The sequence below is a fragment of the Osmerus mordax genome, chromosome 15, assembly GCF_038355195.1.
Source record: "Osmerus mordax isolate fOsmMor3 chromosome 15, fOsmMor3.pri, whole genome shotgun sequence".
NCBI classification, from domain to species: domain Eukaryota; kingdom Metazoa; phylum Chordata; class Actinopteri; order Osmeriformes; family Osmeridae; genus Osmerus; species Osmerus mordax.
In genome coordinates, this window is record NC_090064.1 from 11,428,949 (window position 1) to 11,453,696 (window position 24,748).

At 42.7% G+C, this 24,748-nt stretch overlaps 2 protein-coding genes across 4 annotated transcripts; one reads left to right on the plus strand and one right to left on the minus strand.

Annotated features, from left to right (window-relative positions):
* Positions 1-150: 150 nt before the first annotated feature.
* Positions 151-16,325, minus strand: LOC136957417 (tyrosine-protein kinase Yes). The gene is made up of 12 exons (XM_067251335.1): positions 16,190-16,325; positions 9,409-9,693; positions 8,002-8,101; positions 7,578-7,676; positions 7,096-7,199; positions 6,804-6,953; positions 5,986-6,141; positions 5,224-5,403; positions 4,417-4,493; positions 3,903-4,056; positions 3,003-3,134; positions 151-1,897 (listed from the first exon to the last, which is right to left on the minus strand). Exons 2-12 carry the CDS (start codon positions 9,683-9,685, stop codon positions 1,689-1,691), a joined length of 1,638 nt encoding a protein of 545 aa, XP_067107436.1. The 5' UTR covers positions 9,686-9,693; positions 16,190-16,325; the 3' UTR covers positions 151-1,688.
* Positions 16,326-19,027: 2,702 nt separating this feature from the next.
* adcyap1a (adenylate cyclase activating polypeptide 1a) lies at positions 19,028-24,436 on the plus strand. 3 transcript variants are annotated; one of them, XM_067251626.1, is made up of 7 exons: positions 19,028-19,082; positions 19,341-19,445; positions 20,122-20,256; positions 20,657-20,761; positions 21,365-21,499; positions 21,984-22,104; positions 23,970-24,436. In XM_067251626.1, the coding sequence occupies exons 2-7, from the start codon at positions 19,348-19,350 to the stop codon at positions 23,976-23,978; spliced, it is 603 nt and encodes a 200-aa protein (XP_067107727.1). In that variant the 5' UTR covers positions 19,028-19,082; positions 19,341-19,347; the 3' UTR covers positions 23,979-24,436. The 3 variants fall into 3 exon arrangements, with proteins under 3 accessions (XP_067107727.1, XP_067107725.1, XP_067107726.1); XM_067251624.1 differs by lacking the exon at positions 23,970-24,436 and having other exon boundaries at positions 21,984-22,140; XM_067251625.1 differs by lacking the exon at positions 23,970-24,436 and having other exon boundaries at positions 19,052-19,082; positions 19,344-19,445; positions 21,984-22,140.
* Positions 24,437-24,748: the final 312 nt, after the last annotated feature.

The following is a 24,748-nucleotide window of genomic DNA, read 5'->3' on the forward strand; positions in this document are numbered from 1 at the left end:
ATTTATAAAGTACAATTTACAGTAGGATACAGTAAGATACAGTAAGACTCCTGTATCATGACTAATAAGTAAATTCAAGTTAATAATGTTAAAATTCATTAATCTTAAATGTCCTTCAACTCAAGATAAACAAAAGGAAGTGTTAGGCGATTTAAAATCAGAAATGTTTTATTTTTCAACTGTACAAATTCCTCAGATTCGTATTCAAACCGTAGTTATTTCTTCACTATACCACCATAGAACATGGCATCGCAATTTTCTTCATATTCTAAACAAAAGAGGATTTCACAACTTTGTACAAAGCCCTTAAATTAAATCATTGGACCATCTGCAGATAATTCTCAATCACACAGGCTACCGTGCTGACTTGAGTCTAGAAAGTAAAAGTTAAAAGTGACATGTAACAAAGTAACAACTTTGACACCCAGGTGACACTCAGTATAAAAAATTATAATTGCACAATTTGTTTGTACTGGTTTACATGTTTTCTTAATGACCCATAAAAAAAGAAATACAAATATTTCTCTTTGCCACTGATTTGAAGTCACAATGTTTTCCATTCAATAAGTAAAACAGAAGAACAGTTTTTAGGTACTTTGGCAATGTCTCCTTTGTGGACATAACTTGAAGTCAAATGAAAAAACAGCTGGTCAATAAGGCCATTGGCTTGGCCACCACTGTTTAAGACTGCAGATGCAAAGCCTGGAGACTAACACGAGCAGACCACAATGCCTTGGGGTATTCACAATAAGTAAAACAACCACGGCTATATTTGGTGGGTCTGTTAACAGTTCTGGACTTTAAAGGTATTTATCTCGCCTTATTTTCAAATTAATTCTCAAGCACCACAAGTCATGTAGTCATGTCATGATATGTGTAGAAACAACTGTTGAGTGACTGTCACCGCCTCGGTTACCATTGGTTTAGGTTGAGTCAGCTTACAGCTGAACATTCAGCAGGCTCACAGTGATAGAGACAGCTTCAGTCTCGCAAGGCTCATTCACTGGAGTGAATTCAAGAAATTGTGGAACTTGACCTAGCAATCATCTGTGACAGGCCTAGGAAAAAAAACTGCTGTTAATGTTATGAACAACTTTGGAAGCTAACAGAAAAACAGATGACGGACTTCACAGAAAGCTATAATTCTTTTTTGATATCAGTCTATACGCATCACTAATGTCACCCATTCAGATAAACAGAAATAAAAGAAAGATTCCAGTCAAACTGATAAAATGCAGTGAGTACAAAATGGAACGCAAAATAGAAATTGTTCATTTTCAAACCCTCAAAAAGCTCTTCATCCAAAGAGCCTAGTTGAGACACCTAGTCATATGCCTCTTCCATGATTTAACAACATCAGAAACACAACAAAAAACTGATTGGTCACTTCAGGAAAGTATCAACGAAATTAAACAAGGGAAACTTTTATGGTCAAAGCAGACAAGTAGTACCTAAACAGTGAAACTTGTGTTTGTAAATAAATGGAAAATAAAGTACATTTGTTGTACTTAAAAACAAACATGAAATGTAGTGGTATGTGCAACTCATAAGGACAGCTTCCAGTTAGCTTTCTAGAGCTCTCAGTTCATCATTCATCGTGTTCCCTCCTCTTCTCAAGAACTAGTCCGCAATCCAGGACAGAGGGATACACAGAGTGTTTAGGCCGTGCTGCAGTCCGATCAATCTGACTATAGGTTGTCCCCAGGCTGGTACTGTGGTTCTGTGGCTGTGAAATAGTCCTCTAGGAAGGACTGCAGGTACTCGAAGGTGGGCCTCTCGTCTGGGTCCTTCTTCCAGCAGACCTTCATCATCTCGTGGAGGGACTCAGGGCAGCCCTGGGGGCAGGGCATACGGTACCCCCTCTCCACCTGCTCCAGCACCTCCCGGTTTACCATGCCTGGGGAGGGAGGGAGAAAGGGAGGAGAGGAGGAGGAGATATAGAGAGGATGAGGACCAGACGAGAGGAGAGGAGAAGGGATGGGGAGAAGAAAAAGGAGGGTGTGACCCTCAGTTTAAAGCTCATTGCATTAACTGTGCAGTCAAGCATGAAACCCGGGTCACAACAACATAATGAAGATGATCCCACACAAAGATTGATGGGCTTTGGTAACACGAGGTACAGTAGATCATCTAAATCATACTACAGCCCCCCCATTCACTCATCCCACCCACAAAGAAGCTTTGAAAAGGGAGGGGGGGGTTACGGAGTGAGCCTGAAGGTTGGTGTCTGTATCAGCATCACAGAGGACCAGTCAGCCTGCCCCCCCACCCCCCAAGAGGACTGTCTGTCTGGCACAGATGGCTATAATACAAGAATGGTGTTCAGCCTCCAGATCAGCCCCAACCAGATGGCCTCGTCTAATCTCAGGGTGTGTGTGTGTGTTCACGTGAGTGAGTGTCTGTGTGTATATCTGTGTGTGAGAAAGACAAAGAGCGTGTATGCATATGTGTGTGTTTATGTCTGTGTGAGTCAAAAGTGTGAAAGTCTGAGTGTGGGTATGCCCATTTGTGTGTATGATAAAGAAAGAAAGAGAGTGTTTGTGCATATGTGTGTGTGTGTGCGTGTGAGAGAGTGTGAATGTATGTGTGTTTATGGACAGGAGGGTGTTCATCCAGCAGAAACAAAAGCAGACAGTGTCGCTTAGCTCTCGAAGGAACTGTGCTTCCTAGGACAGCAATGCCTCACATCTGTGTTTCTCAGTGTGTGACCAGGCCGACAGTGGGGAGAGTTCTCTCTGACTAGGCCTGCGCTCCACATGTCTGTGTCTCTTTTCAGAAGAACCGTCTGTTCTAAAATACTAAGCTAAACCTGGGCCATAAAGCAAGTGCTGGTAGCCCCACTGTTCAGCCATGGTGTCATGTTACCAAAGCATTAATTACTTCTTACATTATCTTACATGATGTCAAATGACAGCTTTAAATCTGTGTAAGAAAACGGCTAAATCCACCCTACAATATACTAAACCTGTGTGTTTGTGTTTTCCTCCTCTAACACCTCTCACCTGGGTAAGGCACTCTGCCTTTAGTGACCAGTTCTGTCAGCAGGATACCGAATGACCAGACGTCAGACTTGATGGTGAAGCGCCCGTACAGGGCAGCCTCGGGGGCGGTCCACTTAATGGGGAACTTGGCTCCTGCAAACCAGGGGCAGGGTGGGAGGGAGGGAGGGTGGAAGCAAGAAAGAGGGAGGGAGGGAAGAAGAAGAAAAAGGAGGGCGGGAGTAAGGGAGGGAGTGGAGAGTGGGCGTGAAGGAAGACAAGAGACAGAAAAGGAGAGGGAGGGAGTTGGAGGGGAAATGGGGAAAAGTGAGGAGAGGACATTAGATTCCACTAGGGGTCACCAGAGAGCCAGATCACAGCAGGGAGTACCCAGGCCCCACTGTGACAGCTCAACTCTTGACCTCGGTGCATGCACCGTCTTGGATCTGGATATTTCCGGATAATCTAAACCTTGGTAGAAAGCTTTGGTATTTTGTCAGAACGGGTTCAAAAGAGAGAGAGAGAGAAAAAAAAAGTATTTTCCAGAAGTTGTCTTTTGCACACTGAAAGAAATGAAAAATGTTAGTGACATCGTTCGTCTTCAACATTTTGAGAGGTTTAGAGGGAAAAAATGACCTTCCAAAATATCAAGTTCACTGCAGAGAGACTTTCAATGTGTTGAAACAAAGTAGCAGAAACCTGCTTAGGCTGGAATGTGCTCACCACAACTAATGTGAGTTAATGGAAGCATCTGCTTTCCACGATTAGACAAATTTACCACGAGGAAAGCAGCAGGCTTCATCCATAGTAGTGATATCACTCTTTCATCCACGAGTATCCCTCTTTTCCCCCCTCCTTCCCCACACCTCCTTTAACGATGATTCATTAACTCATTATTGTCCTTTGGGCCGGTGATCCACTGACCTTGCCTGGCTGTGTACTCGTTGTCTTCTATGAGTCTGGCCAGACCAAAGTCAGCGATCTTGCACACCAGATTGTCTCCGACCAGGATGTTGGCGGCGCGCAGGTCCCTGTGGATGTAGTTCATCCTCTCGATGAACGCCATGCCGTCAGCGATCTGTAAACAAACAAACACGTCCGTTCAACCGCGCCTTGTCTCGGGGACTCCGATTTGAATAATTCATATCAACTGGAGGCAGACCTTCTGTCAGTAGGAAAGAGAGAGGAGAGCAGGGATGCAGAGATAGAGAGAGAGGGAGAGAAAGAGAGAGAGGGAGAGAAAGAGAGAGAGATAGAAAGAGAGAGAGATCACCAAGAACACAGCACCATCATACATTACTTTGGGAAGGTGACATTCATCTTATATTAGGCGTCTTTAAAGTTTACATCAATATGTACAGAAGCCAGAACATTCAGTAAAACAAGGCTTGACATCACCTGTTACTGACGAGAAGAGGCACAGTGTCGCCTGACTCACCTGTGCTGCCATATCCACCAGCAGAGGAAGCTTCAGGAATTTACCATCGCCTTCTTTCAGGAAATCCAGCAAACTTCCTAGAAACACAGTACCAGTAACATTCATGAGGATTGGCAGAAGTGGATGTGTATCACCATGCTATGACATTACTTCAGAGGCTGGGAAATGTTGAATGTTACATTTTCTCACACGACACACACAGGAGCACAAACACATGCAAACATTGCTTGCACACACAGGTCACTGAGTTGACTCCAAGGGACAAGTCATTAATGTTCAATCGCTTACAAAGAATGACGGAAAAATCTGGAAATCGCATTGCAGCTGAGAAGATGAAAGCTAGCCGCAAAACTGCTGCAGTTTTCAATTAAACATGTCCGCTTCAGGCCTCCACAAACCACAAGGGGATTTCCAAAGACTTTGAAATGGTACAGAACATTAATTAGAACGTCCAGAAACATACATTTTCCTTCAAGGAAAATCTGCCAGAAAAAATCCGATAGAAAAACGTGTCTATGAATATGTTTAAAACAAACTTTATTAACCCTGTGCCTGAGGAATTTCACAAGCTGTTTGATGGAGCGCTCTTATGGCCTCAGTCGGTTGTTGTTGGCTCTCATTACAGCTGCATTACACCGCTAATCAGACGTGATGTCACAGCCTAATCATGCCAACTGTCCTCGACATGCCACATCTGGAGGAGGATGGTCTGTGTGTGTGTGTGTGTGTGTGTGTGTGTGTGTGTGTGTGTGTGTGTGTGCATATGTATGTCCACGTGTGTGGCTGTTTCTGCTTGCACACATGTACCTTTGGCCATGTACTCTGTGACGATGTAGATGGGCTCCTCAGACACCACGGCATACAGAGGCACCAGCTTGTCGTGCCGCAGCTTCTTCATGATCTGGGCCTCCTGCAGGAAGGCCTCGGGGGACATGGTGCCTGGCTTCAGGGTCTTGATGGCCACCTTGGTGGTACCGTTCCATGTGCCTGTAGCAGCCCAGAACAGGCACAGTACTTTGGCTTATTAGAGCAGGAAACAGGAGTCAACAAAAACACAGGGTACACAAATATCAACACTGGCCACATTCTTGGTCGTTAGGTTCTGATTACTTCAATGCGTACTGTCCAGAGCAGTTACACAGGAAGGCAGTGATTTGAGGACGACAGCGAGTTCTACTCGAGATCAGAGATAAACAAGGAAAAGAACACATCGATAGGAGTTGTCCCAAACTCTCACAGAATGCTACTTCCTGTGAAGATAGAGAAAAGACAACCAATGCAGGAAGCATCTGCTGGAAGTGGATGATTCCTACAGCCCAGACAGAAAGAGCAGCTATAAATAAGCCTATACGTCTATATCCGTCTTCGTGTCTGTCAGAGTTTACTGTAAGCAATGCGCCTTTTGTCTCATTCAAACAGACTATTATTAGACAGTCCATCCTTGTACACAGCAGCATGTCTGTGAGTGTATGCGTGATTACAGAGGATGCGTGTGTGTGTGTTCATAGGTAGACATCTAACGCCAATACAGGCATGTGTGTGTGTGTTTGTGTGCCTGCGCTTCCTTACCCATCCAGACCTCTCCGAAGCAGCCCTGGCCCAGTTTGAGCTCCAGGCGGAGGGACTCGCGGGGGATCTCCCAGGCGTCCTTGGCCAGGCCCTGGGTCTGGGGCTTCACTGTGGGACACACCGTGGTCAGCCGGTGGCACAGCCCGTCAGCGTGTTCTGGAGAGAGAAGGGGGGAGTCACGACCCGCTCTTTGCCATTCTGTCTCTTCTTTGTAGAGAAAAGCAGTTATGTAGGGTGTCCTACAGCTGTTTATTTATTTTTTAAACACACATCTTCTGCTTTTTTTCCCCCTTCGGAGGACTTTATAGGAAAACTGATATTTAGGCTTCGTTTTTTACGCTTCTCACGTGACGGTGTGTGAAGTGACCAGGGATACACAAACAAGCCTTTGGTTATGAATCATAGCAGCTTGCTCACACAAGGGAACCTCAACACACACACACACACACACACACACACACACACAAGAATGCTGAAAAATGAATGAGGGGTGAGTTTCTCTATGTTAGATCTCCAGACCTGAAGAGTGTGAGAGAGGAGAGGGATCCGGGTGACTTAACCTCCTCTCCCCCAGCAGAGAGAAAACCACTCAGGAATGGCTCTCATTAAATATTCAATTTGAGGAAGGGCGGCCAGATAGAGACTCCCAGACTCAAATACAGCTACCTAAAAACCTCCCAAGAGAGGATTTGATATGAAAAATGAATAGAAGAGGCAAATGAATTAAGTTATCTGTGAGACAATGAGGTCGTTTTAAAGAGTTTAGAGAAGACACAAAGTTTTAAGGAGAGGGTAATGAGGGAAAGAGGGAGACCTACCAGTGTAGTGTTTAACAAGTTTCTGTAGCGTATCAAACTGCGCCCGAGTGGTGATGTAGTAACCTCCGTTGTCAAGTTTGCGGATTTTGTAGTGTTTCACGTTGTCCCCTTTGGTGTCATCCCAGTCTCGTATAGACAAAGAGTAAGCCCCTGTCGGAGACAAAGACACATTCTTCGTCCATCCACACCAAGAGTGTCAACATCTACAACCAGAGACCGAGTACATGTGCGAGGGGGCGTCAATGTGGGAATTTGTCATATGCATTTGTGTCAGTGTGAAAACCATCCTAACCTTTAGTAGTTTCACTCTCTCGCACCAGGAAGGTGCCTCGATGGTTTCCTGGATTCAGTAGCAGCCTCTCAGCGTCTTTACGGCCCATTTTACCAAAGTACCACCTGAATGAGCACACACATCACATGATCTAGGAGAGCCACGCTTCCGAAACCTTTATTACAGGCTTCGGACTAAACACAAGACGATTACAGTACTTACTACCAGCATATGAACTATACGAGGTAAAGCCATTGCAGGAGTCATCTGATACATATATTGGCTTAACTGCTACACAACTAAATGCTTCTCAGCTTAAGGTATATACCCCCACCCCACCCACAGGCCAGAGCGCTGCGTAACCAGGATGTGGAGCACTTGAGAGCCATGTGATGAACGGTCACCCATGCAGTTAGGCCCACCCCTCCAGTACTGCTGAGGTGGGGGTGTGGGAGGAGTGATGGGGTTATGGAGGGGGGGGGGGGGTGACATGGCTTACTCACTCTTCAGCCTGGATGGAGTCGGCAGGAGCCACATAGTTGCTGGGGATGTAGCCACTCTTCCCTGTGTTAATGGAGCGAGCCTCCCACCAGTCCCCTTCTCTGTGGGGGGGGGGGGGGGAGACAGGGAGAGAGAGGGAGTGACAGTGAATGAGAGAGAGAAAGAAGGGAGAGTCAATTTCACAGTCAGACAGTGACTCACTGTTTGGGCCCTGCAGCAGTCTGGTTTGTCTGTGAGTTTATGTCCAGGGGGGGTCTGAGATCTACTCTAACAATCTCTACTTCAACATGTAAAACAGAGCTTCTACACTTTTCCATTTTCATCTCAGTTTAACATGTATTTTTCGCTGTGTTTCTGTCAAAAGAATAAACAGGAAACAAACGCAGTCTTCAGTAAACCAGGAAGGGAAGATCCTGTAATTCATACGTGTTGTTTATGATCTGGAAGCGGTCTCCTTTCTTGAAGGACAGATCGTCGGAAGTCCTGGCTTCATAGTCGTACAAGGCCACGAAGAAGGTTACCCCACCTGGAAACCGGGAAGAGATGGAGGACGGAGTCAGAGGTTAACATAAGGATGTTGGAGATGAGAATGTAGGTGTTTGTGACAAGACTACTGTGTAGTCTACACGTACTGTGAATGATCTACCAGGTCAGTTGAGGGACCAGTCATGCAGGTACATGAGTGTAACACTACTGACATGAGGACCATGCAAGGCATGTCAGCAGATGGGAGTTATGAGAAGTGTCACGCTGGTGCTTGTGTGTCTGTGTCCGTGTGTACATGTCAGTGTGTATATTTATGTGTGTGTGTGTGTGTGTGCATTGCGTCACTGGTAAAGACAGATCTGTGCATTGTAACTTGATGAGTTCCCATCGATTCACCGTGGCCTGTGGCCTGACTGTACTGAATGGATATTCCCAGTCTAAACAGAAGCACAACAGGTCCAACACAACATAAGAGTAACACTGCGAATCGACACTGAAGGGCTTCGGCACAGATAGATGGTGTGTCCTAGAAGTAATGAGCTTCGGCTGTGGAATACTGACCCAGGCGTGAAGATAACGGACACATGGGCTAAATGAGGTGGACGATATTTAACAGGGCAGTGCTGTTGGATGACCCTGTTTGGTAATTGCAACCAGGTACTGCTGAAGTCGGCTATATGCTAAGGTAAACAAGACAAGTCTGTAAACACTGTGTTTAGTTGGTACAGACGGAAGCTCAGCAGATGACACACACCTCCCATGGAGATCATACACACCCACCCACCACTGAGCACAAAGCCACCAACACTAATCCCATTATCTGCTGCAGAAGCTCAATACCATGCAGCAGGTTCCTACCCCCCAACCCATTCCTCTCCGAAAACCAGATAATCTAGCATAGAGGGGGGATTACAAGACTAATCCCCCTCTAAACAGGAGCGCTCAATCTCATCTCTCTGGCTCTTATCAGCCTTTCAGACACTTCGGAGCGAATCCTTCTACCTGAGAGGACTTGAAGAGGAGGACCTGCGGGAGAGGAGGGTCACGGAGGACAGACAGGACTCAGGAAGCACCTCTGATACTGGCGTTTGATCAGAGGCTGTTCTGGGAGGCTGTAGGTAAATATGACACCACTACTGCTACTACCGGTTGCTTTCGTACTGTTACTGACAGTGCCAGTAGACAATGTGATTTTAAAAATGTTATTTAACCAAGCAAGACTTTGAGGTTCAAGTCTTCATTCAAGTGGCTTGACCAGACAGTGCACAGGAGGAGGGACGGTGTCTGGAACAGGACAGGGGATACACACACGCGTGTTCAGGGACACACAAAGACGCTCAGGCTTACCTGACACAGTCGGAATGGGACCCGAGAACGAGGACGACGCCCCGCCGAACGGCGTCATGATGGATGAGGCGCCTCCGAACGGCGTGATGACGTGGCTGTTGAAGCCGGCGGCCGGGCCCGAAGATGAGGGAGGGGCCTGGTTCTGCTGGAGCTGGGTGGGGTCCGGCCCGTAGTGGCCCACGTGCGGGGTGGCGGTGCTGGGGTCGGAGGCAGGGGTGGTATCCGGTCGGTACTTCATAGTGGGACCTTTGTCTTCTTTACTCTCGATGCAGCCCATACTGGCGTCTAAACAGACACACGGCAACATATTAGCTTTAGTGAGCTTTAGTCTTGACTATGACTTGTAGAGAACCAATATCTGTGGTCTATTACTTGCTGTAGATTCATTGGTCTAACTAAAAACTATTGTATGGACGACAGCCTAGCCACATTACCCACTGCATATTGACATCTGAGGACATTTGTATAAAAAAACGTAAGGGTTGTAGTTTCGTTTTGACTTCTTAACTTATTAGGAGTGTTTTTATGTCATTAAGTGAAGAAAAGCAACATTTTCAAACTGCCTAAGTCATTATGTGTCTGTTAATGAGGGAACAAATCACCAAATCAGCATTATGTAGGAAGTAATTCATAATAAATGCAATAATACTTTTGCTACCCACACATTAAATGTAGATATGCATTGCTTACGCTTTACCTCAGAACCTTTTTATATTCTTCACCTTTTGTGAAACCATGCAGATAAATAGTCATTGTGGAAACTTACAGACCAGTGTTCACATTCTGCATTACTGTCATTCCTCTCCACAACAGAAGTAGCCAGCCTGAACATCCAGGCATTTCCCAAGCAAAGACAAGCACCCAGGGAACATGGACCCAATCAGACACGCTCCTATAAAAGGCTGCGTTCTGGGAGACAGTTCTCCACCAGATCCTGTAAACAGCACAGCCAGGAGGAGTTCAGAGGTGGGTTTTTTATCTCCATCAGAGGAGGAAGAGAAGGAGGGGGATGGTACTGGTGTTTCATCGAGTTCACCAGCAGAGCTGCAGGAAAACCATCAAAATGAGCCCACCCCAGAAAGAGAACTCAAAGTGCTTCTTTTTACATAAACTTAACACTAGTTAAATATAATTTTATGGTTCGACTATTTGCTAGTTCTCTAACCTGATCATGAGTGGTCAGCATTTGCGGATACTGTATATTTGCCTAGGCTATATAAATCTGATTTCTGATAAATCTTATCCAGATTTTGTTGAAGATGTTCTGCCACATGGATTTGGAACAAATCTCCCTTTTAAGAGCCAAACATGATCTCCCCTTGAACCCCAACATCCTGGTGTCATTCACTCACTACTACAAGATTGTTGGTTCAGTGGACTGTGGCCAGTTTCAAGTTGACGATTAGAATAAAGCAGTCTCGAGATTCAGGGGTCAGCAAAGGACAAAGGCCATGATTTAAGGACCTGACCAGCATCCCAGGCATGCTTATTTGCCTTGGAGCATCTGCAAACGATACAGGGAACAGATGGTAGATTTTCTTTCAGGGACACAAAAAAAACATCTGTGTGTTTTTTTTTACTTTGATGAAGCCAGCACCACAGTCTCTTGGCTCAATCGTTGGTAATGTGTCCCAATGTATTTAATACCCTTTCAGACCAAAACTCTTAACTTTGGAGGTAGGTGAGGGTAAGGCTGGGATTGGAAGCATGTGGCAATAAGAAGTGTGCTTTGTAATCAAGCCTTTCCCAACCTTAGTTGGCAGGTACAAGGAGAGGAAGGAGGAGAGTATCAGGAAGCCGGAAACCCATAAAGACCTACTGCAGCAACAGCAGGGGTGTGTACACACACCTGTTCCTCCAGCACATTTGACTAAACAGAAAGGAACACAAAAGGGGAAATATGATATTATGACCCTAAAGCAATAAAAGCAACATCCACAACTGAACACTTCTGTGAGACAGCACATTATAAAACTATTCTTCTCTTTTCTGCACGTTGCCCTACATTTGAATCAAATTCAAATCTTTGTATGTCCCAAGTACAATTTTGTGTTTAGAATTGATACTGACATACTGTTGGCTGTCCACACTTCATATCAATACAAGGCATAACCCTGACCCATAATGGAGTCTCTCTCACAGTGGAGATGAATAACAACATTAGTGGTGTTTTTCAGTGTGTATGTGTGTCAGATATGACAGTTACAGAATAGGATAGTGTGCCAAGAGGCTTCCACATACGATGGGGTCAGAGCCATTTGAGATGAAAGCCATGCAGAATCATCCTGACCAACCACAGGGAGGATTAGGACCAGGGAGGATTTGCCCTGGCTGTGAGGATAATGACAGAAAATTGACTAGGACCACCAGTCAGACAGACAAACCTGGTTTTGTGTTGGCTGTGTCTGACCGTGTGTGTAGGAGAAAGAGAGAGAAAGGGAACAGAGGAGGAGTGGAATGAAACAGCTCAAGATTTAAAATAGAGCTCATCAATTAGAAAAACTCCCCAGCCTATCGTTAGCACAATATGAACTGAAGAACTGAGACTAGAAAACAACACAACTGGTCTGCCTCGAACCTAAGTGAGATCTCATCTTGAAGGACTTCAACAAGGCTCTTAGCTGTGAAGACGTGCTCTTGGGTGGTTTTGGCAGGCAGCTTTCGGCAGCTCTGAACGAACCCCCCGACGGCCTCAATAGCATGTCTTCAGTTAATGACACATGATGGGCTTAGCTGCCACGTTGTATTTCAACACAGATGAGAGATGATAGTTCAGAAAGCTTATTATTGGGGAAGATGATTTAGACTTGTGGGAGCATCACAGATTAATGTACTGAACTCTGACATAACTTAACAAAATGCTACAAGTATGAAGGTTTGTTATGCAGATAGACTAACCATTACGAGTAATCTCAGAGTTTTGGCCAGTAGGGTGTTTTTAAAAAATCAATGTGAACCCTGTTTCTAATGTGGATTTTAATAATCCCATCATATATTTCCATCACAAGGACAGAATATTTGTCACAGATCTAGGGATCTAGAGTTTAAATCTGTTTCAAAAGGCAAGGATACAACAGTGCATGGGCCAAGTGATATTTTTAGTAACATGGTGCTCTAATTGCTGACAGCACAGCACTGCGTTGCCCTGAGCGCTACATATGACCTACAACTGTGTGCTCACATAAAAGGGATCCCAGTTGTGGCATCCAGTGAAGAACAATGTCTATCTGGGAGATGCACGAAACACAGGAACTCAAAGGCGGGTGAACAGTTCAGATTGGGGGAAGGTTCAAATATTGCATCACTCCATGGCTCACTGTGCTCTGAAATGGAGATGATGGGAGACACAAATGGGAGATGTCCAGTCAGCTGTTTTATGTTGCTCAGTTAGGGCTTGGCATGTAGCCTACCATTCAAATCTAGGTTAAAGTTGTCCTTGTGTCCCTCTAATTAGCCTCAATCAAAGCTGTTTGATCTGGGATAGTGATAGATTCAGTTTATGTTGCCATGCAGCAAACTGAAGCAAAAATAGGCCCAGCGGTTTAAAAAAGAAATAAGTCTTTGTTCAAACACTATTTTGACAAGAGAATTTGAGGTCCTTTACATGCTGTTCCCAAGCTCAGCACATCATTCTGTTATAGGACATGACAGTGGAAGCTGAAATTAGATCAATTGGAAAAACTGTGTACCAGAACTCATGTTTGCTGTCGAATCTGAACTGAATCTCGTCTCCTCGGCCGATAAAAGCTCCCTAGACATAAATCACCACGCCTACCTGAGGCTCCTTGTCATCTCTGACCTCTGACCCCCAGACAGTTTACCTCAGCCAAGGCTCTGATATAGATTAGGGCAGTGAGGAGGTTTGTGGGAAGAGGTCCAGTTTTCTATCCCCAAGGTCAACCTTGGGTGGTGGCCAAAATTAATGGAGGATGACCTTAATAAGGTATACAGAGGTATAATACCAACTGTTCAGAGGTCTGTGTTTTTATGTCAAGTTTAAAGTTTGGCTGCATACCCCTGTTGATCCCAGCCGTTCCACGTGTAAATATCTTAATCGTAGAGGATTGAAAAATGTCACCCTAATTCCACATGAAAACAAATGGGGGGAAAAAAATCTACTTTCCAGTTCTGGTTGAGGGGGATTTATTATGTTCAATGCCAGATGTCACATTCCAGAAACAAAGCAGTTTCAATTTATTTTTATTTTTTATTTACTATTACATAATGACCAGATTTTGCTATACTGTGCATTCTGCAGATTTCAGATCCTATACAGCCAGACAGGATTACTGACGAAGGGCAAGTCTGTAGTTCCCTCTCCACCCTCCTTCCGAGAGGGAATTCCACACAAGCTTTGCGAGAGTTGTTGGCTCACACTTTCTCTCAGCACACAGAACCTCTTTCAAACACACACAACTCACACAAACTCTTAAAAACAGACACAAGTACACACTCTCTCCCTCTTGATAATACAGAAACACACACCACAATAACTGATTACCAGGGCTTTGTACTGACTACTCAGAGTTGAGTTAGGGACCAACTGATATAGTTGGAGCTTCAGTCCACTGAGCTTTTGTGCTTTAGGACACCTGCTGCCTCCACATCCCCTCTTCAGCCCCCCCCCCCCCCCCCCCACACACACACACACACACACACACACACAGGAAACACCAATGATGAATACCCACATTCAGGACAGCCAATGGAGTGTCTAAATGACACCTTTATGTGCTTCCACAACCACAAGAGAAGGACTGAGAGAGGGTGATAGAATGAGTGTAGGATGATAGAAAGAGGAAATCAAAACGTTCAGATGGGCTCAAATTAGGCAGCAAACCAATGTCCTCCCTGCTCTGCAAAAAACTCACTCAGTGCACAACATCTTCAGACGTGTTCCCTTTCATTGGGTATCCCACATGTCCTCTACCAGCTGAGATGTGGATGATTGACAGGGGAGGAGTCCCACCCACAGTGGCCAGGGGCCTGTGTGAAGTCCCCCACCTCAGAGCTGGACGCAGCAGACAGCACCGCTGCAGTCAGGGAGGGTCGTGAGAGTTCTACCATGCTGTGCCCGGCTTTACACCAACAGACGATGGCCCACGCCTTCTTTCACATTGCACCGATGCCAAGGGTAGAATCTGGCCCTGGGAAACTGCAACCGCATACAGTACCAAAAATGAAGCGATGCCTCTGAGTCAAAGGCAGATTCATACTGGGTTATGACTCATGATTATGAATCCTCATATGGAAATGAGTATAGCTCAGTGGTTTGGATGAAAGCATCTGCTAAATTCATTTATTTTATTTTATTGTAAGAGTAAGTAAATGAGACCCAGAGCGATGTCCAACGTCACTCCTTTGTCCCACTGTGTCTCTGTGGTTACTTTTCAGAGTGTCTGAATGAGAAACAGAGACTACACCTGAGCTCCCACACCTCCCGACCACAGGCCAGGCAGCATGAGGACATCTTCCCTGGGACACATTCAGGAGGAGAGCCAGCCAACTCCAACATGCTGGGTTTGAACTTGACATTGTCTGAGAGCGGATACCAGGATTTAGTCTGTAGTTGTAGAAAGGGCTGACATCAGACAACTGATTCAATTTTAGGGAGTATTTTCAAACGATTCTGACCTCTGCATATGACCAAATCATGTAATTTCACAATGGCAATGGCATTGAGTAAGGTTCTGACCGGTAAACATTTTTTTCGTACAGGTAACTGAGGGTGAAACCTTCTCAGGAGCTTGCTGCTTGCTGGTAGTCCCTCCAGAGTATTGCTTCTGATGATGATGATAATAATGACAATGATGATCAAGGAAGCTTTCAGGAAACTCACTCAGTCATAACTTGACCTTTCTTGAGGCTGAGAACTCAGTCACATCAGTGTACTACATATTGCTAGTTTGACTCCCCATGCAGAGAATGTAGTGTTTCACTGAATGCCCTCAGTCCAAGGAAGTACTCATACATGTTACAACTGGTATTTTAAAGGTCTACAACTCTCAACACTTAGCTGGGACTTCTAGGTGACAACTTGAACGTGAATACATGTGTCTCTCATCAAGGCACGGGGATGTTCTGTCTCAAGCCCAGCAGAAGACATAATAATAATAAAATAATACTTAAAGGCCTTGGATGTTTCAGACATAATATTTTGGACCTAATAACATGGTCTGCTGCTCTTCATCTAGTGTAAAGGTGATCCAACAATTTTCTGTTCGACTATACCCAGTGTTAACTATACTGTTCCATTTACTTAGTATGGTGTCGACCTTTCCCCAATGACATATGGTGTAAAGTTAATGCCATCTTGATTGAATAACTTGACAGCAAACGCTACGCTGCGCCTGCTGAGTCTAATGCATGGCAAATATTAACGCTCTGTCACACGTTCCGTGTCCAAACATGACTGACAAACTTGATGCAGCTAACTACAACAAATTAGAATCACATTTTAGATAACGTATCATTGCCATGCGGTTACATTGAGTCAGGACAATGCAACATTGTTGCTACATGGGTTGGTTGGTCCATCTTTCTATTGAACTGTTTCATGAAGATGTCGGATACAGTAGCCTATTACAAACAAATGGACTAACATGAAGCGAAAACTATTGATGGCCAAAAACATAACATGCTTGATTCTGTAGGATACCGCAATTTTCTTGAGGTCACTCTGATCTGACAAAAACAATCAATGCAAAAGCGACTGTCGGCCCAAGATCTTTGCCTTTAGACCATAGGCTACTGTGGTTATCACACAAAGACCTAAACCTACCTTTTAAAAATCCACGTCCTTCTGTCACATGCGTCTCAGTTTGTATTTCCAACCGTTTCTCTTTCCGAGCAAAATATGTGCTATTTAACCCTCGAAATCACAGTCAACCTCATCCTGACTCCATCCATGCAGCAATCGGTTTGTGCTTAGGAGATGAGTAGAAAGATGAAGTTCTATCGAAGCTACACAAATGCTCTAGGAAATAAATCAACAGACGAGTTGACAAAAGATGCACCCTAAACTACCACGAATCAACCGGTATGCGTTTAACGACATGATGGCAGCAGAATAGTCCACAAAGTCGCTGGTTGTGAGTGTGACCTAGACTTCCAACCGCTTCCACTCTCCACTCTCCACTAAACTTGCATCAATCCGTACAACAACATGGCGGACCTTGGGCTACTCCAGGGAACGCTTCCAAAGCTGATGGTACAGAAAACCACTGAGGCTAGTTTAATAATTACAAATTGGCAAAATATTGATCATTAAATACAAAAACAATAGGCCGAGTGAATCTAAAACATTCTGCTAAATACATTATTGAAATTCGTCTCTGTTGGACTTGCTCTGTGGCTTTGCATTTACTGTCAAAAAAGGTCCTGCCACACCCCCTACTGGCCATTTATTGTTCACTACGGTAATGTCCCTAATCTCTTCTTCGGTATAGGCCACCATCCTCCTTTACATTGTTCATTTCCAGACTGGCTTTAAGGTTATTTAAATATGTGCGTAGCCTGTCGTTTTCAATCATAGTTGTGAATGTAAGAAGATATGCATCCCTAAATTGATAGACTATTTGAGCGTAATGAGTATGAGTCAATGTAGTCCTGTGTCTGGGAACATGCGTTACGTTTATAGTATTTTGTATCTCGAGTAGACGAGACAAAGTAATGGAAAATTATTTTCTAATTTAAAAATTCTCATTACACATACACATGCACACACCTACAGTAGGCTATATACACATCTCAATTTCCTTATGCCCTAAACCAAGGCTGTATTCATAGTGTTAAATCTATAGCCCTAACCCATTTAAAGCAAGTCATAAAACACAGTCAACAAAATAGTGGCTTTTATTTTTATAAAAGTACATGATATCGTGAGTCACATGTTCCTTTTTAGTTGCCCTGCCCTGTTTACCCACTAAACCCGCGGTTAATTTAGCCTAATCCAGCATGTGGGTCATAAAGGAATAAACATTTACTGGATTTCGGACAGGCACTGTTTGCAGAACCATTCTGCTGAACTGAATTGTTATGATTATAGTATATAGACAATCTCATCCATCTGCTATCACATAAGTAACTTTTCTACTTCCTTCACATCAATATTACCTGGGGATCGCCTGACCTATGGTCTTATCGAAAGATCTGCCTGAACAATAACGGCGTATGCTATCCTTTTAGTCGTTCAGAGGCCTACTCTTAATTGAATGCTACCAGATGTCGGGTAAAGTTAAATTGTTCAGGCATTTAGCAGACCTATAGCCTACCTTACGTTTCTGTCGATTTACGTAGGCTATTTAAAGGTGAACTTAAACATATGGCGCATATAGTATTTTTTGTGTGTGTCATTGCAGAGTTTAAGAAAACACGTTTATTTTTCGGGGCCCAGCACTTTCTAGTGCACTTACCTCTTATAACCGCTTGAGTGCAGTACTCACTCAATGCTTGCAGCGCATGCAGTTTATAAACGAACTTCAGATACTTTTTTTGTGGAAGATGTTCAATGTCTAGAAAGAAAATACAAAAGTGCAAGATTTTCTGCTTTTAAGTCCATAAATGTTCGTCACATCTCATGACGTCAACACGGGTGAAGATGACATGGTCTTAATCATCAAGATTCCACACATGATCCAGGATTTGCGCATGAATCGTGAACTTATTGCAGTACCTGTCCATTCATGACACATACTTAGCTTTTATATAAGACAACAATATCCATCCCTCAATTTTAAACGAATATCAAGCAGCTGAAATCTAAACTAGAAACCTGTTTCACAAGTAATTGTAAATAAATAAATAAATAAATACAATCATAGGGCCACTTGGTTAAGTTTGAGAATGAAACGTGTGTGTGAGTTAATTCCAATTTAAGATTTGAAACTATTCAATACCTATTGTCTGTAGACGTGATCTAAAACAGTCATACAACGAAGGTTTACGGAGTTGCAGCGCGTCAGCACCAGGGATGTGGACAGCTCCGCTCCAACACAAGTCTTCCATCCAAAAGGTAGCCTACTCTTGGGGCACAATGTCCTTGACCTTCAACCTTTTGCTAAAAGATATCTCTTAGTAGAGTGTGCCAGGGCGCAGTTTCTCTGGGCATTGACACAATCGTGATAGATTACCAAAGTACCAACTTCCTAAAATGACCTCACTTAGTTGTCCCGGTTATTGCCATTCGTCAAATATTAGTATTCATAAGTCGTGCTATAATTACGTGTTTGGATTGAACATCCGTTGACTGACCGTTTCATTGAGGGAGGAGGAAAAGTACTACAGTACAATATTCTGAGAGGATGGGGGCGATGACGTAGGCTCTATCCCCTATGTGACAGGTGAAAAAGGCATGCCTTTGGATTCAGGAATAGGCTACATAACCAGAGGAGACTGGTTCGCAGAGCAAAAAAGTTTCCTCCGTGTAGACAGATGTTTGCACTCTCTATCCTTGGGTTGTGTGCACACAGAAATCTGAGAATCGCATTTCACGTGTGAGCGCACGGAGGGTTGGACACACTGAAGGAGCTTCAGGAGACAAAGAGACGCTTTACCGTGGAAGCAGAAAGTGAGAGAGGGATACAGAAAAGAAAGGGAGAGAGAGATCTTATCTCACTCTCCCATTCACAGTTTACCAAGGATCGCATCCAGCGGCTAACTCCACACTGCAATAGGTTTGTAGCGTTTCCAAACTTTTTACGCAGCTGCATCAAGTAAGAAAGGCGCAATAAACAGACTTTAAATGTTAAGTTTTTGATACATGATTTGTAGTAGGCTAAGTTGATAAACTCTCACGCATGCAACGAGTAAAGGTGAAGGTGCGTGTGTAAATCTGTATCTCATGTATGTTCGTTCCTTTCGACCTAACCGTACCAATGTTGTAGTTGGGAGAGAATTGCACTTATATCTAACGTGTGTTGTTTCTTTCACAGCAGGACAATGTCTAGTAAAGCGACTTTAGCCTTACTCATCTATGGAATCATAATGCATTACAGCGTCAACTGCTCGCCTATGGGGCTTAGCTATCCTAACGTTAGGTACGTACAATTTACCTATCTTTACTTTTGCATGGATAACCGCCATACATTATGTTTAGGAAAAAGTATTATTATTTTTTACCCCGCTTAGCCACACAAGAAATTTATTATTTGAATATGTTTGTATTTTATTGAAAGAAAGCAAGTTGTAAACAATTTCGGATAATATGCTGTACTGTTTTATGGGCTTGGACATCGATGCATTAGAATAGGGCTTATATAGAGTCGATGATACAAAGCCATTGCAACTAGAAAGATACCCTAGAGCGAAAGGGAAACGTATTTTGTCAACTCGTGATTCGAAAAAACTATTCATCGATTCTCTCTTCTGTAGGCTGGTCCCATTAGAATTGCAATATAGTTATTTTTTCTGATTCTATATTCCAGGAAGTAATTTTGTATTGTTTTGAAAATATTTATTTATTTTGTCGCATAGCCTATTAATCATTTGGGTAGTTTTTGGCTAGTATTCCATTGGCAACATTGATTTCCCAGTAAAGTTATTTATGATCTTTTCATTTAAATGAATATTTTAAATACATAATTGGCAAAACTGGATTGACTTGTGGAACCCTTCACTTATTGACTAATAATCGATATCCTAAGTAAAGGATTTATGCTCATTTATTAATTATAACATTTCCCAAACATTTTCCAAATCTATTTCCGATTTCAGACTTAACAATGAGGTTTATGACGAGGATGGAAATTCTTTACCGGACCTGACTTTTGACAGTGATCAAATTGCTTTGCGAAGCCCGCCGTCTGTTGCTGACGACGTTTATAAGTTATACTACCCACCGGAAAAAAGGTGACTATCATTTCACCCAGTCTATTTCTAAATGTAGATGACATTCATGCCAAACATTTCATTATTGGGCTCTTATTTTTATGTTCATCTATGTTAAATGTTTTGTGTTAATCAATGTATGTCAAGAATCCCATTTTTTGGAAACTAAATGGAATTAGGCCTCAACATTTAGGCAATTAGCCTATTTGTCACGAGCTTGACAAGTTTGATTGAATCAAGACATAGGCGACCGGTTTAATAACTCTCAATTATACAAATGAAAGAAGGCTGGCATCGGGCACGAATGTAGCTTGAGTAAAAACAGCTTACATTTAATATTAGATAATAAGGCGCGTTAAAGTTGGTGAATTTGTTCAGCTGGGTGTGTGATGATTTCCTGTTTGGCGTTTTATTATCCCAGAACGGAAAGGCATGCAGACGGAATGTTTAATAAAGCCTACAGGAAAGCGCTGGGTCAGTTGTCAGCAAGGAAATATCTTCAGTATCTGATGACAAAACGTGTAGGGTAAGGACATCTTCTTGGTTGATCATCTCTTATTTTAGGATCCAACTAATTTTCTGGGGGGAGGGGTGAGTGTGTCTGTGTGTGTTTACTGTTTATGTCTTTGTGCGTTTTTATTTTAACGGATCCTCAAATTGCTCACAATTCATATTATGTTCCGTTTAATTTTACTTTGTGTCTATGGTCTTTCGCCAGTAAAATCCCATGACTCGTATGTACTCATATTTGAACGGTATGAAATCTACCAAGTGCACTACGTGTGGAAGCTATTGTCTGATTATCAGTTGATCTCAGCACAGATATTTCCCCTTTAAGGAGCAAATCTCAGAATCCACGTGGCTGAATATATTTAATTTTCATTATGAATAATGTATGGTGGCTTAGTCCCCAAGGGATCAAGATGGGGCTTTAGGATGCAATTACCAAGCACATCCCTGGCTACCGCAGTAATCGAAAAACACTTTTTTTTCTTTTCCAAATATCAAAAACTGTTTAAAACATGGACAAAAGTGTGAATGTTAAGACTTAAATGCAGTGCAACAAAGGGCACTCGGTGTCAGGATAATTTCATGACAGTGAAAACTGTGCTGCCTATGTTTTTTTTAGCGGAGGCAACACCATGGAAGACGACTCTGAGCCCCTGTCCAAAAGGCACTCGGATGGAGTGTTTACGGACAGCTACAGCCGTTACCGAAAGCAAATGGCAGTCAAGAAATACCTGGCGGCCGTCCTGGGGAAAAGGTATAGACAGAGATATAGAAACAAAGGACGCCGACTAGCGTATTTGTAGCGTTGCTAAACCAAACTACCATGTGTGTACAGCCCAGTCATTTTGAGATAACTGAACAATCAGTGGATCGCTCTTGTGTTCTTTAAACATGTATTTATGTATGAAGTAAAGCCATTAAAATGAATATTTTGATAATAATATTGTTTTTCTTTTGTACTTAAGCACTTGAGAACGCACAGATCTACTTTGTGGACCAATCCTTTTTGTTCAACCTAAATATAGCCTATATTTATTTATTTTTAGAAGTATTTATTGAAAGATGATGAAATTGTGCACATGATCAGTATGCTACTGTAACCCTGTCTTTTAAACATTTAGATATAGCTTACAGATATGAATGTGAGGGAAAATAAATAGTTTAAAAGACAATCAATGTATTGAATGTTACTTTTTCGAAACTGAAATTAAGAGTTTAGTTGTTTTTATTTACAACAGCCCTGAAGACATAGGTTTTCACCATATTCTACAAGACATAGACTTTGATGTCCTCCTGGATGGGGATGAGTTTGAGGCAATTTTGGGAGACTGGCTGAAACAGTTCTCTCCCGAATTTCCGGTGAGTCCCTGGCTCTTTCCCGAGGCCATGTCTTGAGGGATACCTTCTGTCCCTCCCTCTTTATTCTCACCTAAACCTTCCCCTGTGATTTTCCACTCCAAACACACAACCCGATCTCCTTCTCTCCTCATTTGTGCTCCTGTCTCTCCTGAGATGTTGTACATGCAACTGTATCTCTATTCACAACTATATACTGCATGGCAGACATGCATGTACAGTATGTATGAATGTGAATATGGATGCAATATAAACAGCCCTTGGTGTTATGCATAGATATGTTGTACATATCAATGTTAATGGCTATAAATATGTATCTAAATTCCTTGGAAACATCCTATAGGAGGATGTGAAAATGCCGCTAAACATTATCGTAAAATAAATAAGCAATGGTTTGACCAAACATGGCTTTAGAAGCTTACAGATGGCAGTCATCCATTTTGACGGTCCTTTGAGGACAATGGTGGGGACACTAATGAGAAAGTCCCTCTTTACATGACATGAGGACCAGAGTGCTTTTGAGGTTTTTCTTTCTTTCCTTCCTCCTCTTTGTTGTAATTGAAAACAAGCCTACACCTTTGAACTTGTGCAAAGTACCTATCTTGTGTTCCTCTCTAGTGCTATCCATGTGTTTGAAATGCTCTTGAAAACCTGGAATGCTGTGAAAGGTTTTCTTTGTCACTTTGTCTATATAAGAAGTATTGTGATTGGAAAATTGTCATGTGGAAAAAAAATAATTCTTACATCTTACTTCTTAAGTATAATTTATTTACTTAAACCAATGATACTTCTTATATGGGTTCACTTTTAATCGTCAATTTGTTGTTTTTCATAAGGAACATATCAGAGGCAATCTAAAGACTTTGTGTTGCACTTTCCTGGTCTATAATTGTGCTTCCCCTGTGTGAACCTATGTAAGACCTGCTAGATCGCATGATTAAAGTAATTGCACTAGCCACCAAATCTGTGCAAACCACTGCAATGATATGATTCTGTTTGCTCACTGATTCACATATACATACAGTACCTGTATTTCTGGATGTTGTTTTGTTTTTGATCTCCCCCAACATTAGTACACAAACTATGTGATGGATGTTTCACTACTGCCGTATTCTGAGGAAAGATCTGATGAATGTACTACCAGAGAAAATCTCTTAGATCTTCTAGACCCCTTAGTCTCTACCCCACTGTCCATTTTATTTTGTCTCACGAGCAAGATTTTATAACAGTCCAATGTAAAGTTATATAATGCCAAAAACAGACTTGTATGATTGTTGTTTTGAATGTTTTAGCATTGAAATGCTGGAAAAACCACCCAACAGACAGTCCGAGAGAGACTTAACCCTGATGTAATGTGCGTTTGGAAATGGATTCCAACCAAATCTTAAGATGTGAGACCTGTTGATTGCTCAAGTAAAAAGGCGGGGGTGGACCATGCCTAATCAATTTTACACGAGGGAAGTACTGACTGAAAGAGGGAGGGAGGGAGAGGTATTTATGTTCAACAGTCTAGCAGAAAGCCAGTCTCTGTTTTGTGTGTTCACCCTTGGGTGAAACCAGGTTTAGGTAATATAAACCAATATTGCCTGATCAAAACATGGGCAAGATTGAAAACTCACTGAAACACGTTCTTATGAGCCTTGTGAAATGAGAAAAACAGAGCATTCGTCTGTCCCCGAGCACAAACACACAAGGTGCCCTCTTCCTTGACACTGTTGAGAACTCCCATACCAGGCACAAATCCTGCAAGACACATATATCTGAGCTTTGTATCATGAGCACTGTGGGGCAAAGTTCTTCGATCTGTACCTGCCTGATGAGTCGTGTGTATGAAATCAATCTTTCTTTAATTCTGCATTCCCCCCCAGGCTTTGTGACGCAGGAAGCAGCTTGCGGCTATGGTGCCTTGCTTCGACTTTAAAATCGCCACGAATCACAGATGGCTATTTAGTGGCCCTACAATGCTGCACATCATCAGCTTACATTCCACTATCTGGTTGTTGTTTTTGTGTTGGGCAGACCTTTGATTGGATCTTTAGTGCCATCCGGCTTAGAGCCAGAGCTCTCTTGCTCATACTAATTTCTTTTTGCATTTGTTTTTAGAGAACTAGACATTCAAGTTTTGTGATAGATAGCAGCAAACATCATCATTTACCCTCTCTCCATGAAGCATAATGTGTATCATATTGAAAGCGCCAATAGCCTTACTAAACGTGAAGATTAAACTTCAAAAATCTATCTATATATTTATTGTGTAGAAACCTGAATATTAGAGAGTACCATTATAATGACAAATGGCGATCCACAAGGGTCAAGTCTATAAATGTTAAAAAAAAAGGTGTTGTAAGATTTGTATGAATAAATTTTTGTAAACAACATAATTCCGTCTAATCTTTGAAACCCATAACACACATAAATTGTTACCCACCGATAGCTTCACTACACCAACTCAAAGTAAAGGCTTCCCCTACACTGGTGTAGGGAAGAAGGATTTAGGAGGAAGCAAAGTTAAAGTACAGGGCTAAAGCTTAAAAAAGACATAGGCAACCTCATCTCTGCTTTACTATATCATTATGTGCATAAATTAAATATTCTGGATTTTCATTCATTGAAAACACCAGCAGAATAGGGCTCCTTCAAAATGTGT

What these genes read in the sequence shown, in the direction of transcription:
- LOC136957417 (XM_067251335.1), bottom strand. Translation starts at nt 9,685, where the DNA reads ATGGGCTGCATCGAGAGTAAAGAAGACAAAGGTCCCACTATGAAGTAC. An exon ending in GACTCCATCCAGGCTGAAGA is followed by an intron (nt 7,200 to 7,577) that starts GTGAGTAAGCCA and finishes GTGCTCATTCAG; the next exon opens with GTGGTACTTTGGTAAAATGG. An exon ending in AGAGAGTGAAACTACTAAAG is followed by an intron (nt 6,954 to 7,095) that starts GTTAGGATGGTT and finishes TGTCTCCGACAG; the next exon opens with GGGCTTACTCTTTGTCTATA.
- adcyap1a (XM_067251624.1), top strand. Translation starts at nt 19,348, where the DNA reads ATGTCTAGTAAAGCGACTTTAGCCTTACTCATCTATGGAATCATAATG. An exon ending in CTGATGACAAAACGTGTAGG is followed by an intron (nt 20,762 to 21,364) that starts GTAAGGACATCT and finishes TGTTTTTTTTAG; the next exon opens with CGGAGGCAACACCATGGAAG. An exon ending in GCGGCCGTCCTGGGGAAAAG is followed by an intron (nt 21,500 to 21,983) that starts GTATAGACAGAG and finishes TATTTACAACAG; the next exon opens with CCCTGAAGACATAGGTTTTC.